Consider the following 19,007-nt stretch of genomic DNA (forward strand, 5'->3'; position numbering starts at 1 on the left):
GGGGAAATTAATCGTTTAGATTAATCGATAAATTAGTCGATAGATTAATCGAAATAAAAATATTAATTAGTGGCAGTCCTAGAATTAAGGGATTTTCTTTCAAAGTTTGAAAGAAAATAAAACTACTACTATACTAAAATACAACTACTATTATTAGGGCTGGGTATCGAGTTCGATACTTTTTAGGCACCGACCGAAATGCCTCGATACCACTGAGTATCGAAAAACGTCTTGTTGTTCGGTACCAAATTTCGATACCTAAGGGGTTAATCTCATCACCATCAGTGAGCCAATAATCCTGCAGCACTAGGTGTGTTTGACTAGAAGCGGCGCGGCGCTGATTAATCAGTGTTTGACATCCGCGAGAGCGATTCGAAAGCGCACGGAGCAGTCTGCTCTCTATATCGCGCGGTTTGTTTACTAAACACAGACTGAAGCTCGCGTGACGCTCGCGGTGATTTCAGCGTCTGCCGCCTAACTAAATGAGGACATGAACAACATCTCCAGAACTGCTGTGAGAGTCAATTAATGAGCATTTTACCGTTTGATTCGAATAAAACTTGCGTCATATCATATCCACATAGAACTGTAAAGGTATTCCAGGCAACCCGTCAAAATAAAAGTTAGGTTTAACTTGGAAGACACTGCGGCAGAAATATATTAATATTGTTCAGCAGACAGTACATACTGCTACTACTAGGCTACTATTAAAATTATTAAAACGTTATTATTTTTTTTAGTAATGATCACACAACAGTTATTCCATTTTTTTATTTTAATAGTAAACCCCCTTTGTTTGCCAAAATAAATAAACTTTGATTTTCATTAATTTAAAGAAATTAAATTAATGTTTTATGTCGTCATTTGAAAACCAGATACAGAACACAGAATTTCTGAGGAGAAATAAAATATTTCATTAGGCTATTTTAAGAATACATTTAAATAAACGAAGTTGTTTTTATGCATTCAAATAATTAGACATACTACACCAGAATTTAATAACAATAAAACATATGGTGAAAGAAAATAAAACACCCACTTATGAAAGTGGATGAAGATTTTAAATTTCTTGAAGTCTTTAACAACCTAGAAATGATGATGTGTTTTAAAATGAACACGCACTAATGTAAACGTAGCCTAACAGATGTGTAAACTGAAAACAATTTGAACTTTATTAAAATTATTTATTTATTGTGTTGGATATATTTTGTTCCTTTGTGCAGTGGCTCAGGAGATGAGGCTTTGAGTCTGTATAAATATCAACATAAAAAATAGTTTTTTGAGATAATGTAATCTTATTAAAACCGATTTCATAAAACTGGTATCGAAAAAAAGTATCGTTCAGGAACCGGTATCGAACTCAAGGTATCGGTATCGAAGATTTTTGAACGATACCCAGCCCTAACTATTATACTACTACAGAATAAACCAGTGTGTTTTAAATTATGACAATACATTAAAATTATATAAGAAATATTAGTTTGAAATATTAAGTGGCATAACAAGCTGATTTGTATAGCTAAAAACAACTGGATGTGGATGACACCAAAAGCTAGGGCTGTGCAATTAATCGCATTCCGTGATTAGTACTAAATCTCCTAAAACGAGATGCGCTTGACAATCGCATGCGATTAATTGCACAGCACTACCAAAAGCTTTACACATTTAAGTTAAAAAGGGCTGCTCCGGCTCAAAAAAAAAAAGAGGTACCCCGAGAACAGTTAGCTCACCAGTGTGTGAATGTTTTGGATTCTGTGAACAAATGGGGTGCTAGACAACCTAGACTGCAGAAAGCCAGATATCGTGATGTTGTTATAGTGTATAAATGTCAAGCCACTATAAAATTGTTGTTCAATTATGATGTAGTGACAGCCCTTTTACATATGTTGACATATTATTTGTTCCCTCTCAGGTCTCTGTGCGTACACTGCCTCCCTCTGGCAGATGAGTAACCAGCGGGGCCTTACGTGTCGCAGTCGCACGGCCAGATAGTCCCCTGCGAGCACGGCGTGTCCTCCGGCTCGCAGCATGCCCTCCACCAGCCGGGCAGGGAGCCTGAAGGACCCCGAGATCGCAGAGCTGTTCTTTAAGGAGGACCCCGAGAAGCTCTTCACTGACCTCCGTGAGATCGGCCATGGCAGCTTCGGCGCAGTGTATTTCGTATGTATCAAATGTTGCAGTGTGTAGAATAAGATTCGTTATTTTGATGCATGCTACAGAACATAATGAGAGGTTTGGGAAACTAAATTCTGAAATCTGATGTGAATCTTGTTTAGGCACGGGATGTGCGGACCGCAGAGGTGGTGGCCATCAAGAAGATGTCCTACAGTGGTAAACAGTCTAATGAGGTCAGTTTTCCTCCATTCCACAATCATTACATACTGTACAGTTTGGTTGTGGATTCATTTTTTTCATTTTTAGTTTCAGCTTTTCCTTCTGAGGGTGGGCAGAGTGATTGCATTTTATTATTCTTGTCCCATTCATTCACAACTGTGGTTTGGTTCTTAAATAGTGACTTGGCACAGTTAAATTGAGGAAATTAAAGTCAATTGCTGAAGTCACATTAAGTCTTGTGTAACACCCCAGATTGAAGTGAAGCACCACGGCCATTCATACTTAAGATGGTGGCAGCGTTTCCTTTGTAATTTCAGATTAGCAGTAATCGGATTACACGTAATCTCTACAAAGAATCCTTCAGGAGCTTTTAGGACTGACTTTCCTTTTCAGGACCTGTACTAATAAGTCAGTATGTCCAGTCTGCTCACGTCAGCAGTGGATGCAGTGATCTGCTGGAAAATAGGAAATTCATTGTAGTCTTTTCTAGCTCATTTGAAAGAAGACTGTTTGATTTAATGCTGTTTTGTCTTTACTTAGAAATGGCAGGATATCGTTAAGGAAGTCAAGTTTCTCCAGAGAATACAACACCCAAACAGCATAGAGTATAAAGGATGCTATCTGCGGGAACACACGGCATGGGTAAGATCTCTCTCTTTCTTTTCTAAATTCTTTATTATCACTCTCACTCTTTGGCATAACATGGCAATGAGTATATAAGCACAGTAACTATTTCATCACTGTGAAAATAAGATATATGAAACAAATCCTAGTGTAAGAATAATTTTTTTTTTTTTACTAATTTTAAATCTAGGTATGACCAAGTTGTTTTTACAAGGTGTCTTTTAGGTCATACAAGAATTTCACATGGATATTTATTAAAAGGTGAAGAATCACCATCATGCCTCACTTGCCAAACTAAAATGACTGTGAAGCATATTTTATTGGATTGTACTGTTTTTAATGTAAATAGACAACGGTTTTATTCAGAGGTGTGTTCAACTGATTTATTTAAAAATGTATCACCTGAATGTATTTTTAGAATTTTTGTCTAGTGTACATCTGAAATGTCTTTTTATAACCTTTTGTTAATTGTATGCTTTGTATAATTTATTCAGAGATCGCCATGAAAATAGCATTGTGTTTGATGCTGGCATGGCGTTAAAAAGTGAATGAATAAATAATTTAATTTCTGTGATTCAACTTGTTTTCCTCTCTTCAGCTTGTCATGGAGTACTGTTTGGGCTCTGCCTCTGACCTCCTTGAAGGTAAGACACTAAACATTTACTTTCATTTGGAAGCATTATAAATATTTAATCCATAATATGGGTTTTACTTATTTACTTTCAAACTTTAGTTATGATCAAAGCAAAGTTTTATTATTTAGGTGTTTTCATTTTAAATAGTAGAATACGCCACTGGGAACACCAGGTTATGGATTTGATTCCCAGGGAATGCATGAACTGACAAAATGAGTTTTTTGAATGCAGTGTGCATTTATTTAGATGAATGTGTCTGTCAAATGCATTAATGTAACTAATTGATTATCAGTTTGAAGAACATTCACCTTTATCATTTTTGCTTAGTCCACAAGAAGCCCCTTCAGGAAATTGAGATTGCAGCAATTACCCATGGTGCTTTGCAGGGCCTTGCATACCTTCATTCCCATAACATGATTCACAGGTTTGTGGGTTTTTTGATGGTCTTACAAAGTGAGCACTTGTTCATTAAGTGGTGTTAGGAATCAAGAACCAGTTCCACTGGAACCGAATGATTTTCATGACACTGGTTATGCTAACTGTTTTTGAACGTTTGCATTCTTGTGACAGAACACCTTGCATACTCTTGACAAGGTTTCCTGCACCTCTATTCATTTGCGGCACAGTGTAGGTTCAAAGGAAGTTGTTTTAGCTTTAGTTGTAAGGTTGCAAAAATTAAATGAATTAAATGCAGGAGACAACAAACATACAGGCCACTATTTTCCAATTCACCAACATACAGCTCTTATGAGCCAATTCCTTTTAATGAATTAAAAAAAAAAAACGTATAATTACAAAGTCACGCAGATTTTTAAAGGGTTACTCCACCCCAAAATTAAAATTGTCATTAATCACTTACCCCCATGTCGTTCCAAACCCGTAAAAGCTTCAGAACACAATTTTAAGATATTTTGGATGAAAACCAGGAGGCTTGTGACTGTCCCATTGACTGCCAATGAAATAACACTGTCAAGGCCCAGAAAAGTATAAAAGACATCGTCAAAATAGTCCATCTGCCATCAGTAGTTCAATCTGAATGTTATGAAGCGACGAGAATACTTTTTGTACGCAAAGAAAACAAAAATAACGACTTTATTCAACAATTTGTCTTCTCCGCATCACCATTGCGCCAATTTGGAGAATAGCTGCTGGACGCAAATAGCGTATGCTGTTTAGTGTCAGCCGCACCACACGGATACGTTTTCTATGTTCATTTACACTTTAATTTGAACGAAAAACAGCATATCCGTGTGGTGTGGCTGACACAGAACAGCATATGCTGTTTGCGTCCAGCGGATACTCACCGAAATGGCGCGGAGGAGAGTAAAAAGTGTTTTTGCATACAAAAAGTATTCTCATCGCTTCATAACATTCAGATTGAACCACTGATGGCAGATGGACTATTTTGGCAATGTCTTTCATACTTTTCTGGGCCTTGACAGTGTTATTTGTCTATGGGACAGTCACAAGCCTCCCGGTTTTCATCCAAAATATCTTAAATTGTGTTCCGAAGACGAACAAAGCTTTTATGGGTTTGGAACGACATGGGGGTAAGGGATTGACACAATTTTCATTTTGGGGTGGAGTAACCCTTTAACAATTCTTCAGACACTGCCTGTGGAATCGAAGAAAACTACCTCTAATATTTTGACTGTTGTGTATGTTGTTTTCTTCACTCAGGGATATCAAAGCTGGGAACATCCTGCTGACCGAGCCTGGACAAGTCAAACTGGCAGATTTTGGTTCTGCCTCCATCGCCTCTCCAGCCAACTCTTTTGTGGGAACACCATATTGGTGAGCACACTGGTTATCTCGGAGTAATAATGATTCATTCACACAGCCTGGTTACTAACATGGCCACCTCCTCTCAGGATGGCCCCTGAAGTAATTTTAGCCATGGACGAGGGACAGTATGATGGAAAGATTGACATCTGGTCTCTTGGGATCACCTGCATAGAACTAGGTGACAGAGAAGTTCTGCTCATTTTAAAATGAATTGTGCATCTTTCACGTTGTTAATTTTGCTTCTCCCTTTTGCTGTAGCGGAAAGGAAACCTCCTCTGTTTAACATGAATGCAATGAGTGCCTTATACCACATAGCGCAGAATGAGAGCCCTATGCTGCAATCAAGTGAATGGTGAGTCCACTAATATATACAAAAATATAGCAATTTGCATTATGGCTAGTTAGTAAATCAAAAATTGGGGTGATTTTATTTTTTGTGTGTATTTTCTTTGCGTATTTGTCATGTGAATAGTGAGTATACAATTAAGAAAACTCTTTTAATAATATTTCATCTTTGGAACACAAAATGGGATATTTTTGATTAAATCTGCGAGTTCTCAGACCTGTTGTTTATATGAACCGGAATCCAGAGCATGCGTTGTAATACTCTCTCCACAATGGTGGCTCGCGCTGCAGACAGCATGAGGAGGAGAAGAATTGTTGAATAAGTCGTTATTTTTGTTTTCTTTGTGCACAAAAAGTATTCTTGTAGTTTTGTAAAATTACGGTTGAACTATTCGTATTCAACTATACGTATTTTACTGATGGCTTTGCTACATTTCTGGACCTGGGAACATGCAGTTGTCTTGCTGTCTATGGAGGGTCTGAAATCTCTCAGATTTAATAAAAAATATCCCATTTTGTGTTCCAAAGATGCATGAAGGTCTTACAGGTTTGGAACGACATGAGGGTGAATAATTAATGACAGAATTTTCAATTTTGGGTGAACTAACCCTTTAATTACTCACCTTCATGTCGTTCCAAATCTTTCATCTTCGGAACACAAATTAAGATGATGAATTTTGATGAAATCCTAGAGCTTTCTGACCCTGCATAGACACAGAAAGGTAGTAAGGACATTAAAATAGTCCATGTGACATCAGTGGTTCAACCTTAATTTTATGAAGCTACAAAAAAACTTTTTGTGTGCAAAGATAACCAAAAGAATGATTGTATTCAATTTCTTTTCTTCAACGACAGTCTTCGATGCACGTTAATGGCATGGAATTTATTCATTTATTTATTTTGCAAAATGAAGTAAAAAGTAATGGAGATTGGTAGGAAGCTATATTTTCTTCATACTTTGAGGTGTTGCTAAATACAACACATTGTGTGCTTCCTAGACATTTTAATTTAGAGAACATATTTACTTCTGTTCCTTTTAATGTATTGCTTATATTTTCTTTACTTGATTTTAAAAATGTCTTAAAAATTATTTTAGAACAAATGCATGTAGATGTAAATTAAATCTGAAAAATATTGAGCGGTATCTGCATTAATAAGCAGTCATTAGTTGATTTACATGCGGTGTCATTTTCTTTCTTCAGGACGGATTATTTTAGAAATTTTGTTGACTCTTGCCTTCAAAAAATCCCCCAAGACAGACCACACTCTGAGGATCTGTTGCAGGTGTTTACTTTGCACTGAATTATCAGTACATTTAAATAACCTTTTTGTTTGTTAGTCATAATAATAATCCACCTGAATATTTACAACTACCTTATATTCTGCTCTCTTTACTTAAACCATAGCATGCCTTCGTCCTGCGAGAGAGGCCAGAATCTGTTCTGATAGACTTAATTTTGCGGACAAAAGATGCGGTCCGAGAGCTGGACAACCTGCAGTACCGCAAGATGAAGAAGATTCTCTTTCAGGAGGCGCACAATGGGCTGATCACTGAGACTCAGGAGGGAGATGAAGTCAGATCTCAAGTCTTACCTAGTCTTGTGTTTCAATATTGGCTAATATATAAAGTGGGGTCCAAAATCGGAGTCAAAATCAGTGCGTTCAAAATGTCAGATTTAAAATTGGACATTTTTGGAAAAATGTTTATTCACAATATACTTTGTTCACAGAGATGCTCTTTGGGCCATTCTCAAAGCTTGGTGGATAACATGACCATCAGGTTTTATACAAATTTCTTAAGTTTATGCAGCTTGAGTGCTGCTGTCAAACAAAAACAAATTCTGTGAAATTTATGTACATATTTCCACAAATCAATTTTAGTATTTATGCTGATTATATAATTTGTAATAAAAAACACGGTCTTTTGGAGCCCACTCTGTTTTTATTTTTTTCAAAATAGAAAAGTTTATTTCACTGTGATTTATCGTTGGTCCCTGAACTGCTGTTTTTTTTTTTTTTGTATGTGTGTTTAGGAGCCAGAGCATGGTCCTGGTTGCACGGGCACAGTGAGCAGTGTAGGCAGTAATCAGTCCATTCCCAGCATGTCGATCAGCGCAAGCTCTCAGAGCAGCTCCGTGAACAGCATTCCTGATGCAGCTGATGACAAGAGTGACCTTGACCTGGAGAAAGACCATACTGTTATGTCTAATAGTTCGGTCATACACCTGAAGCCTGTGCGTTCACATACCTCTTGATAAAACATCTCCGAAATCTTCATGCCTTCCTGCATAACCCAAATCAGAGATTCTTTATACTAAGTAACTGTGAACATTGATCTTCATGATACCTAAAATATGTTTCCTCCTTTTGTGTCCATCAGGAAGAACAGGAGGTTTACCCTGAGGATCCTGAAACGCGTCCTCGTCCCTCAGAAGCCCAGGCAGCACCCACACAGCCCCTGCAACGCAAACACCATCGCAACCGCGAGCACTTTGCCACCATCCGCACAGCCTCTCTGGTGAGCCTGTCACAGTGGACCTGTAGTGAAATGCTTCACAGCCCTACAGACGCATCAAAACTACATTACTCATTTATAATCGATGAACCATGGCATTGGTTGCTTTCAGTGTAGACACGGTTTAAACTGAATGACATCACAAGAATTTTTTGTTCATTCTCAGTAATCTTCAAAATTCACGAGATGTCTCTTGATTATTTTTATTTCCTCTTCTTCACTTTCCTTCCATTTCCTTGTGTTCCTTCCTTCTTTCAGGTGACACGCCAGATGCAGGAACATGAGCAGGACTCTGAGCTGAGGGAGCAGATGTCTGGTTACAAGCGCATGAGACGACAGCACCAGAAGCACCTTATGGCCCTGGAGAACAAACTGAAAGCAGAGATGGATGAACATAGGCTGAGACTGGACAAAGAATTGGAGGCCCAGAGGAACAGCTTTGCTGCTGAGATGGAGAAACTTGTGAAGAAAAACCAAGCATCCATAGAAAAAGATGTAAGTGTGCGCAAGACATGTCACACGATTTGTTTAGACCCCATGCACAATCATTTGTTGGGCAGCACAAAGATGCGTAAAGTAATGTGGAAGTTCATCTGAAAAATGCTTATGAATTTGAAATTCCCCTTTTCCTTTATGCTATGACCCTCAATTCCAGTGAAGACAAATCTTGATATTACGTCAAAAAGTGACATTGTAGATAATGATGTGCTTTCTACTTTGTGGCAACAAAGTGGGGAGATTCTATTTCTACTTCATCATGACAAATGCACTGTGCTCAAAGCTATTTTTTATATTTTTATCTATTTAATTTTTTTGTAATTTTCATGAATGTTATATCTTGAAGGCCAAGTCATTTGCCAGTGATGAGAAGAAATTCCAACAGCACATTCAAGCACAGCAAAAGAAAGAGCTTAGTAGCTTCCTGGAGTCACAGAAACGAGAGTACAAGCTAAGAAAGGAACAACTGAAAGAGGTAAACACACACATTCAAGCATGGCTTTTTACCCATATATGAATTTGCCAATAGTGTTTTTCATCTTGGTATAATTCCACCTAAACTGACCTTTGAGATCTGTGAGATTATTGTTCCTTGAAGAGTGTAATGAAATGAGACAAATGAACAATATAGCTAAAATGTCATGTATCTCCATTGTTCAGCCATTTGACAGTTGCACAGTTATTAGGGGTGGAACTGTACACAGATGTCACGGTTCGGTACGTACCTTGGTTCAGCGGTCATGGTTCGATATGATTTCGGTACAACAGGAGAAAAAAAAAATCTACTATGCTCAGTTACTTTTCATTTATTTTGAACAGACAATAGTACAAATTACATTTCTTTTCCACCTAGATGTGAAAATACGAAATATTATTACATTGTTATATATATATATATATATAAAATCTGCACTACATGTATACATACAAGGAATAAATTCTTGAAATATGTTTGATTTAGTTTACAGATAAACAAGGGGAAAAAACTGCGACACGTAACGTAACCTATATATGCAGTTTCAGTTCATTTTTGTGCTGGTATAAGGACACAGTTGAAGTGATCGCGCTGGAGTGCACACACACACACACACACTCACACATCAGTTCCAGCATTGCTAACTTGACAGCGCAGTTGGTACTTTATCAAAATAAAATACAGCGAACCAAACATCAGCACGCCCGCCTCTGTGACACTGTTGGAACGCGACTGAAGTACAAAGCCTATAATTTACATAATAAATAATAGTTTAGCATTCAGATACGTTACATCGCAAATAAGGAAATATTATGGAATATTTGGATTTGTGCCGAATGAGAGAGGAAGGATACACGAGCACAAAACTCCATTTCGCAAACAGTTGAGTGCACAAGCCTTTAAAGTAAACTCCTTTGTCAGTATATGTGAGAGATGCGATGCGTTCGGAATCAGTACATGGTCACTGTCTGGGGGCTTTGTTTTCAAGTGCGCATCTCATGACATTTGCTGTTCTTCTGCTGGCGGTTATCAAACAGCGTTGCATTACTGCGGGCGCCCCCTTCTGGATTGAGGGTGAATTGCCTGTATTCGTTGTAAGGCCTCATGCACCGGCCGAACCAAGATGTCCGTACCGTGATGGTTCGGTACTAATACATGTATCGTTCCACCCCTAACAGTTATACAAATGGACAATATACATTACATACAATATACTCAAAGGATGAGAGAGAACATTATTACTAAGTTGATTCAAAATGTTTAAAGCAAAAAGTAAAATACTGTAAAAGTGTAGTTTAGTAAAAATCATCTTGTTAAAAATAGTGATATTCAGTTTTTTGCTTAATGAATTAAAGGGGTGGTTGATTGCGATTTCACTTATTTGAACTTTTTCCAACTTTAACAAAACACAATTATAAAACACACACAAAAAAAGTAAAGGGTTGTCGACAAAAGAAAAAAACAGATTTAGCGTAGGTCACTAAAACTGAAAAGAAAAATGTTCAAGTGGATAACACTAAATACATAGTGGCAGCACAATACAAGTTCAAAATCTATGCATTCACTTGGGGGTACATGACTAGGAAAACTCTTCCACAGAATAGTTGACAAATCAATCCCTAAATTACTGATATAAGGTTTCCAGACATTATAAAACTGACCTGGTTGACCATTAACTAAACATGTTAAATATTCCAGAAGGATTAGTTCCATTCAAATATTTTGCCATCCAGAAATAGTCGGAGTCTTATCACTTATCCATCTCATTAATATATTTTTCCTGGCTGCGAATGTGAGAAGATTGTAAAGTCTCTTTTCATTTGATAAAATCTAAGTTTTATCCGGCAGACCAAGGATCAAAAATAAAGGATCCACAACCAACACGTTATCAAAGAGATTACTCATTTCAGATACAATCTTGACCCAATATATTTGTAACTGATTACATGACCAAAGACAGTGAGTAAGACTGCCAATTTGTGTTTTGCACTTAAGGCATAGAGGTGAAAGGGTGTTATTAAATGCATGTCTACGGTTTGGTGAAATATGCAATCTATGTACAATTTATAATTGTATCGCTTTGGCGCGGTTACACACCGAAATGGAAATGGGTTCGTTACATCATGAACCCAGATAAACCCCGCCCCCGGGAATATGCCGCCAAGGGGGCGAGGCCATGTTGTGGTGCTTTAGAGAAGAGGAAGAGAAAACTAGGGGTGCACGTAAAAATCTACTCGTATATGAATCGCAATTCTATCTTCTAACGATTCTAATGGATTCACAAGTTTCAAAATCAGTCTCTCTCTCTCTCTCTCTCTCTCTCTCTCTCTCAAAGAACTACTCCATTTATACACTTATTTTCACATAACTATGAGAAGTGTTTTTTATATATATATATGGGCATGTACGGTTGCTTTAATCAGGATAAAACCGTATATTAAAAGCTAACCAAAGCACTAGCATTTACAAATAACAACATATCTAAAAGTATGAGACAACAACAAACAAAAAAGATACCATTAGGAGCTGTGCTTGCACGGGTTCTGCACGATTCTCTTCACTAATATTCTCTGGGTCTCAATCGGCTTAAAATGATAAGCAATATAGACGATGCCATTGTTTACAATACAACCGGAGCACATGCTGCTGAGGTGAGGGGTGGGATGTTTAGACGTGCACTAGAGGCGGTTTAACCAGCTAACCAATCTGAGCCCATTGTGTATTTCTGAGGGAGGGGCTTCATAAAAGCAGGAAATGATCAGCACGTTTATAGGAGAAGGGATAGAGCAGTGTGGAATAAAGGTAAATTATGTGAAAAATAATGCCTTTTTTTTTTTTTTTTTAAACGAAGCATTAACATGTTAGACTGCACCCCATAAACACAATCAAGCCTTGAAATAAGAGTTAACCACCCCTTTAAAAAGAATGTTTATTCATTTAAAGCCTCCCTGCAGACACAAATTGAACTCATCTTTGATAATCAATTACGTATTTAAACATTTTTCCCATGAAAAAAAATCAGCATTATTCAAATTCTGAAAGGATTTTAGCCTAGAAAGCGTGCAATGAGGACTCCCCTTTATGATCATTAAAAATTGTCACTCATCTTAGTTTATCGCAATCTAACAAGCCTTCCTCAATGCACAGTGAAACCCTTATTTACGTTGTGCCTACTGTTTATGGTGAGATGATTCCAAAGCGTGTAGAACTTTGTACTGAAACAAAAACTTGAGTGAGTGGATTCTGACTGACTTAAACACCTCTGATAGACCACTGCATTTAAGACATCAACAGATATGTCTGTGATTGGCTACATTGCTCAGCACTGCAAAAACACATTGTAAATAGAAGCTTTTGACGAGGGGCTTGCAACATGATGGTAGCTGAACAAAGTTGAATTTTGAGCTGACAAAACCAAAACAATCCAATCTGGCTTTGTTGGTACCATGATGTTGATCATCGGCTTTCTATGTCAGCTCAGGTTTTGATCCGGAGTTTATGGAGCGTGTGACATCAGTAATGAACAGCCAATCACACACCTTGTGTTTAACACTTAAATTACACAGAAAAGCAAGCAGGTGCATGATTTGGCATGGCAGCCAATACAAATAATTAATAACCGTTTCCTTACTTAAATCCTGCGTTTGGACCAGACTAGGTTGCAGAATCACATCACTCTGTGCTTCTGAAATTATTATCTTTATAGTGTAGTAGTTAGCTATCTCTGTGTCGTACGTGGTCGTTTGTCAAGCATGAAAACAAGTTTTATTTCAATTCTGAATTTATTATCGTATACAGCATGCAAAGAGCGCTGCCTTTTAAATTTATTAAAAACTGTCACTCATTCATTACGATCTTACAAAGTTCAGTTTCAACCAATTAATGTGACCACACAATTAACCTTTTTTTTAATTAATGTTATGAGCATGATAGAACTTGGCACTGGACAAAAAGCAGTGAGTGCGTGGATTCCAACCTAAACACTCCTGATTGGCCATTGTGTTGTAGAAATCAACAAACATGTCTGTGATTGGCTACTTTGCTCCCCTTTGCGAAAATGCATTGTAAAATCATTTGACGCTTTCCAAAGCAGAAGATACACTGGATTGTTTGCCAAATCTATTTCGTTATGCTATTATTACGAAGAAAACAGATCCTAGACCAGGAGTTATGGGCAGTTTTTCAATCTAAAAGCAATCAGTTAGATTATTTTAGCTAAACTGGCTTCTTGGTAAAGGGCCCCAGATATGAAAAGCCCCATCTCACAAGTTGATGCAATTAGTTACGTGTTTGTGATCGTAGGAAATAGGTGGTTTACAATTGTTTTTGAGACCAGCTTTGGTACACTGCAGTTTTAAGGAGAAAAACCTCAGCAGTGGTGTTGACTGATGAATATGCACATGGTTTGTCTTTAAGCATGTTACAAACACCAGAGAGACATGTAAGAAATTTCAAAAACACCACAGGGTTTTTAAAAAAAATGTTTTCATATATAACAAATATATAAATACGATATGTAGCTACATTTTGCCTTTTATTACTTAAACATTTTAAATTAAGAAAAATGTCTGTATTTCCCTTTACAACCCATTAATGTTTCCCATGCTGTGTGTAGGAACTAAATGAGAACCAGTCCACCCCTAAGAAAGAGAAGCAGGAGTGGCTTTCGAAGAAGAAGGAGAACTTTCAGCACTACCAGGCAGAGGAGGAAGCCAACCTGCTCCGTCGGCAGCGGCAGTACCTGGAGCTGGAATGTCGTCGCTTTAAACGGCGAATCCTCATTGCAAAACACAATGTAGAGCAAGACCTTGTACGCGAGGTAATGTCACTTTTCCTCAAAGACATATCCAATGATGACTATGGTTGTAATGGTATACAGACATGACGGTTCGGTACGTACCTCGGTTTTGACACCACGGTTCGGTATGGTTTCAGTGGTTGACTAAAAAGTTGCTTTTTTTTTATTTATTTTTACCAACAGTGGTTTACAGGAAAAATTGCTCTTTCTTTGAATAAATTTAATTATAATAAAATTTTCCTAGGTATAAAAATCTACCTCAACTTATGCTCTAAGCTATAGGGAGCCCTTTTGCTATAAGGTTACAATTAACAACAGAGCCCAAAATTTATTTTTAAATATAATAATCAACACTCAACTTAAAAAAAAAAAATTGCATGTAAACGCAAACATGTAAATTGCACATAATGCAGTTAAAGGGGACCTATTATACAAAAATCACTTTTATAAGGTGTTTCAACATAGTTGTGTGGCCGCAGTGTGTGAAAACAACCAGCCTGTAATGGTAAAAATCCACCCACTCATTTTTTTTATAATAAAAAAAACATAAACAGTCTCTCAGAACGAGCTGTTTCAGATTCTCTCTCTGTTCACGTCACCGAGTGGAAAAAGTCCCACCCATTTGTGATGCTCCCCTATAAGCATAAACACAGCCCTGAGTGAGAAGCTGTGGTCCGCCTCCGCCATTACTGATTACTTGCTGTAGCTGCTGGAGATATACAATGTCAGCGCCAAAGAGGCATTTCAAATGTTGTGTTTTGGGATGCATTAACGAACATAGGAGTCTCCATAGACTCCCTCCATCTGAGCCGCTGAGGACACTGTGGTTAAGTTTCATTGTCTAAGGAAATGTCCCGGAAAAAATCGGTAAAGTCCCCAATACGTGTAGGGATCAATACCAACACTTCGTGCGCGAACGTCAGCTCTAAAAAAAGTAAGTATCACGCGTTTATTTTCCAAATTGCGTTTCTGAAAGAGCTTCTTGGCACTCTGTAAGGCTAATAATGCTAAAGCTACCATTGTCTCTGTCTGTTTTTACTGCTGCTGTCTTCATGAATGATCATGAAATAGAAATGTGGTAGTTAAAAGTTGGATATGAAAGCATATGAAAGAATTGTAAAGTTTGTGATAGCATGCCATGCATAATGAGACCAGCTGTGTTGTTATTTTTATCGCGCTGTGCTCCCTGTCTGTGTAATTCATAAACGCAAATTTATTATGTACAGTACAATCAGATGACTGACTTTGAAACAGAGTATGTTTTCTGTAAAGATAACAGGCTTGTACTAATCGTGGAATGTTTATTTGCAAAGGCTAGCACTGCTATTGCGGGACGGTGAGCTCTTGAAGCTCCGCCCTCTTCTCCAGGAGCAACAGCTCATTTGCATTAAAGCAACATACTCAAAATCAGAGCGTTTTGGCTCATACCCTAAATGTGGCAATTTTAACAAGCTATAAAAAATGATCTGTGGGGTATTTTGAGCTAAAACTTCACATACACACTCTGGGGATATCAGAGACTTATTTTACATCTTGTAAAAAGGAGATGTATAGGTCCCCTTTAAATGCACATAATGCAGTTAAATAAACTTCTAAATTATAAAATTTCTTTATTTTCTAATTTCTAAATTTCTTTATTTCTAATTATATTCATTTACACAGTGGCTGTCATAACTTGTTTCATAACAGATTTATTTCAACATACATTAAAAAATTAAGACATCACTAACAGGTAAACTATAATGAGTATATAGTCTAATATTTCGCGAAATGCTCTTCTCTAGATTTAATATCTCTAGCGAACTAACGTGCTGTGGACACTGACTTGCCTGAGGTAAATTTAAATGCTACGTGGCATTTTGTTTACAAGCTGTTTTATTGACGTCTTTCCATGGTTGAAATGCTGATTGAGCGATTTCATGAGGCATCAGAATCAGAATCAGAAAGAGCTTTATTGCCAAGTGTGTTTGCACACACAAGGAATTTGTCTTGGTGTTATGAGCTTCCAGTACAGAAAGTACAAACATAGTGCAGACAACATATAATTAAGGTGATAAAGAACACTAATGAAGAGAATATACAATAATTAAGAATAACAATAGTAATACAAATATACAGAAAAGAGACATGACCATAGACAGAACTGTGAACGTGCATGTGTCCTATGTACAGATGAAGGTTTGATGGGTTATTTACAGATGTACAGTACCGGGGTGTGTTATGTGTTGTTCAGGTGGGATACGGCCTGGGGGAAAAAACTGTTCTTGTTTCTGGCTGTTCTGGTGCTCAGTGATCTGTAGCGCCGGCCAGAGGGCAACAGTACAAAGAGAGAGTGAGCTGGGTGTGAGGGGTCCAGAGTGACTTTCTTAGCCCTTTTCCTCACTCTGGAGGTGTAAAGTTCTTGGAGGCTGGGCAGAGGGGCACCGATAATTCTCTCAGCAGTCCTGACTGTCCGTTGTAGTCTTCATGAGATGTTCATTCATGTTTATTTTTATTTTCAAAGAAAACAAATATATTGACAGAGGTTTTCTTGATCCAGGAGCTAAATAAGCGCCAAACGCAGAAAGATCTGGAACATGCCATGCTGCTCCGCCATCACGAGTCCATGCAAGAGCTGGAGGTGAGACAGCTGGGCACCATCCAGAAGATGCGTACCGAGCTGATCCGCTTGCAGCATCAAACTGAACTCACCAACCAGCTAGAGTACAACAAACGCAGAGCGCGAGAGCTACGCCGCAAACACGTCATGGAGGTCCGGCAACAGCCCAAGAGTCTTAAGGTGTGTTGCCTATGCTTGATTTTGTAACGTACACTAGCTAGTTCATATACTAGTTGTGTAGAGTCAGTAAGTCTTTTCTCCTCTTTAGTCTAAAGAGATGCAGATCAAGAAACAGTTCCAGGACACGTGTAAAATCCAGACACGGCAGTATAAGGCCCTGCTCAACCACCTCCTGGAGACGACACCCAAGTCTGACCACAAGGCTGTGCTGAAGAGACTGAAGGAGGAGCAGACCCGGAAATTAGCCATCCTTGCTGAGCAGTACGACCATTCTATCAATGACATGCTCTCCACACAAGCTGTGAGTGACCTGCCATTTTCAGTGGAGGCATATGTATATCTCTTCCTATAAAGCCATCGAAGAGTTTGAACCAGTCACAAAGTTCTGAAGGAGTTGATGCAGTTACTTCACAGTATTCAGTTGTGGGCTAAGGAATGTATGAGGCGAAAAACTGTTCTCCTAATTTAAATGTGGATAATGTGGCATTCTCTTTCTTGTGTTTTTAACACTAATTCTAAATGTAACTACGCCTCCCATCTTGCTCCTCAGCTGCGATTGGATGAGGCACAGGAGGCCGAATGTCAGGTGCTAAAGATGCAGCTGCAGCAGGAGCTGGAGTTGCTAAATGCTTATCAGAGCAAGATAAAGATGCAGACGGATGCACAGCACGATCGTGAGAGGAAGCAGCTGGAGCAGAGGGTTTCGCTGAGGAGGGCTCTTCTTGAGCAGAAGGTATGTTATCTGATACAAACCTCAGCAGCCCACTACTAGAAACCAAGGGATGAGGCATATTGTTTTAAAGAGTGTTTGACATTCTAGAATAAGAATTAAAGGTATATCTCACACAAATATGAAAGTTCTGTCATTTATGCTCTATTTAACTCTTGTTTTCGAACTTCTTTTCAGTGAAATGTGAACTTGTAAAGCATTTCCAAATTATTGAAGGATATTTAGCCTAATTTCACATCCAAAATTCAGAAAAGACGCATCATATTCACTTAATGAATGCACAAGAAAGCGTTTTGCCATTGTTGACCCTCCAATTTTGAATTTGGATGCAGTATTGGAAAAATGTGTGATTCCTCAAAAATGTCCATGCAGATTCAGAATGAATGAATTACCAGTTTAACTTTGACAAGTATTTTGACTAAAGGCTGGAATATACTACACAACTTTCAAAACCTGAACACTACTCCTTGTACTCTTGCTGAATTTCTAAATAATTAGAGGAAAAACTGGGCATCATTGTGATGGATCTGCCATATTCATTAGCAAAATCACATCAATAAAAAAAAATGTCCATAGCCACAACCAGGGGTCAGAGTGAAATTGTGATGGTCTTTAATGACTCTTGCTTACACAAGGGAAAAGTGACTTCAGACATCATTTTGTCTGAAGTTTACCATATTTTGACGACAAATATGGTAAAAATCAAATGTTCAGCAAAATACCATCCCTTTCACATGGATACAGTTGGAGTAGAAAGAGTCACCTTACATTGCTCTAGCCTCTCAAACTCAGAGGACTAACTACAGCACAACTTAAAGAAGGTGACCAGCACCATTTAAGAAGAAAAAGGGGAGTAACAAAAATGACAAATACTCACAGACATGAACCACAAATATCCAGGAATTAACATAATACATTCGACTAAAGTTAGAGCCATGGATAACTTTAGTTAATGTAAATAGCATTGTGCTAGACAAAAAAAATCACCTTAATCAAGACATCACATTTTCCAATGTGCCTTCCAACTAAGCATAGTTGGTACATTCCAACTTCCTTCAGAATCCAATAAAACAGTTCAACGTCCTGTTTGAACCCCTTTGTTAGGAGTCTGGCTTGGGTACACGTAACACAGCAGATACATTTTATTATCTAAATCCTATTGCTACTCTGTATCTTAATCAGAAGTTATTTGTTCAATTTTAGTCACCTTTCAAGTCAAAAGAAGTTTAACTGGTTTTAACATTTTAGCCTTAAGCCAAATAACCAAGCCCGTGCACTGACTCAGTAAAAATGACAAATAAAGATAACATGCTAAACCAATATAACAATGTGCTTGTTTTTATTAATCAGTGCAAAGATAGTCTATAGAAGTTATGTGTTGGCCATCGCAATCATACACTAAACAAGTGATCACACGCTACCCGTCCTTCGGATGAGATGTTAAACCGAGGTCCTGACTCTCTGTGGTCATTAAAAATCCCAAATTTGC

General features: G+C 37.9%; 1 protein-coding gene across 3 annotated transcripts in view; it reads left to right on the forward strand.

Annotated features, from left to right (window-relative positions):
* Nucleotides 1–19,007, forward strand: part of LOC306856122 (serine/threonine-protein kinase TAO1-like) — a 42,493-nt gene that overhangs the window by 19,483 nt on the left and 4,003 nt on the right. For all 3 annotated transcript variants that reach the window (XM_079395151.1, XM_079395150.1, XM_079395152.1), the window contains exons 3-20: nt 1,913–2,160; nt 2,277–2,348; nt 2,875–2,976; nt 3,557–3,602; nt 3,921–4,017; nt 5,274–5,387; nt 5,465–5,556; nt 5,637–5,730; nt 6,926–7,007; nt 7,130–7,297; nt 7,757–7,957; nt 8,104–8,241; nt 8,497–8,733; nt 9,083–9,211; nt 13,827–14,030; nt 16,549–16,788; nt 16,877–17,089; nt 17,339–17,521. In XM_079395151.1, the coding sequence (XP_079251277.1) occupies nt 2,029–2,160; nt 2,277–2,348; nt 2,875–2,976; nt 3,557–3,602; nt 3,921–4,017; nt 5,274–5,387; nt 5,465–5,556; nt 5,637–5,730; nt 6,926–7,007; nt 7,130–7,297; nt 7,757–7,957; nt 8,104–8,241; nt 8,497–8,733; nt 9,083–9,211; nt 13,827–14,030; nt 16,549–16,788; nt 16,877–17,089; nt 17,339–17,521 (2,544 nt within the window). In that variant the 5' untranslated portion in view covers nt 1,913–2,028. The remainder of the gene's footprint in view (nt 1–1,912; nt 2,161–2,276; nt 2,349–2,874; nt 2,977–3,556; nt 3,603–3,920; nt 4,018–5,273; nt 5,388–5,464; nt 5,557–5,636; nt 5,731–6,925; nt 7,008–7,129; nt 7,298–7,756; nt 7,958–8,103; nt 8,242–8,496; nt 8,734–9,082; nt 9,212–13,826; nt 14,031–16,548; nt 16,789–16,876; nt 17,090–17,338; nt 17,522–19,007) is intronic.

Source organism: Barbus barbus (genome assembly GCF_936440315.1).
Source record: "Barbus barbus genome assembly, chromosome: 36".
Classification (NCBI taxonomy): Eukaryota; Metazoa; Chordata; class Actinopteri; order Cypriniformes; family Cyprinidae; genus Barbus; species Barbus barbus.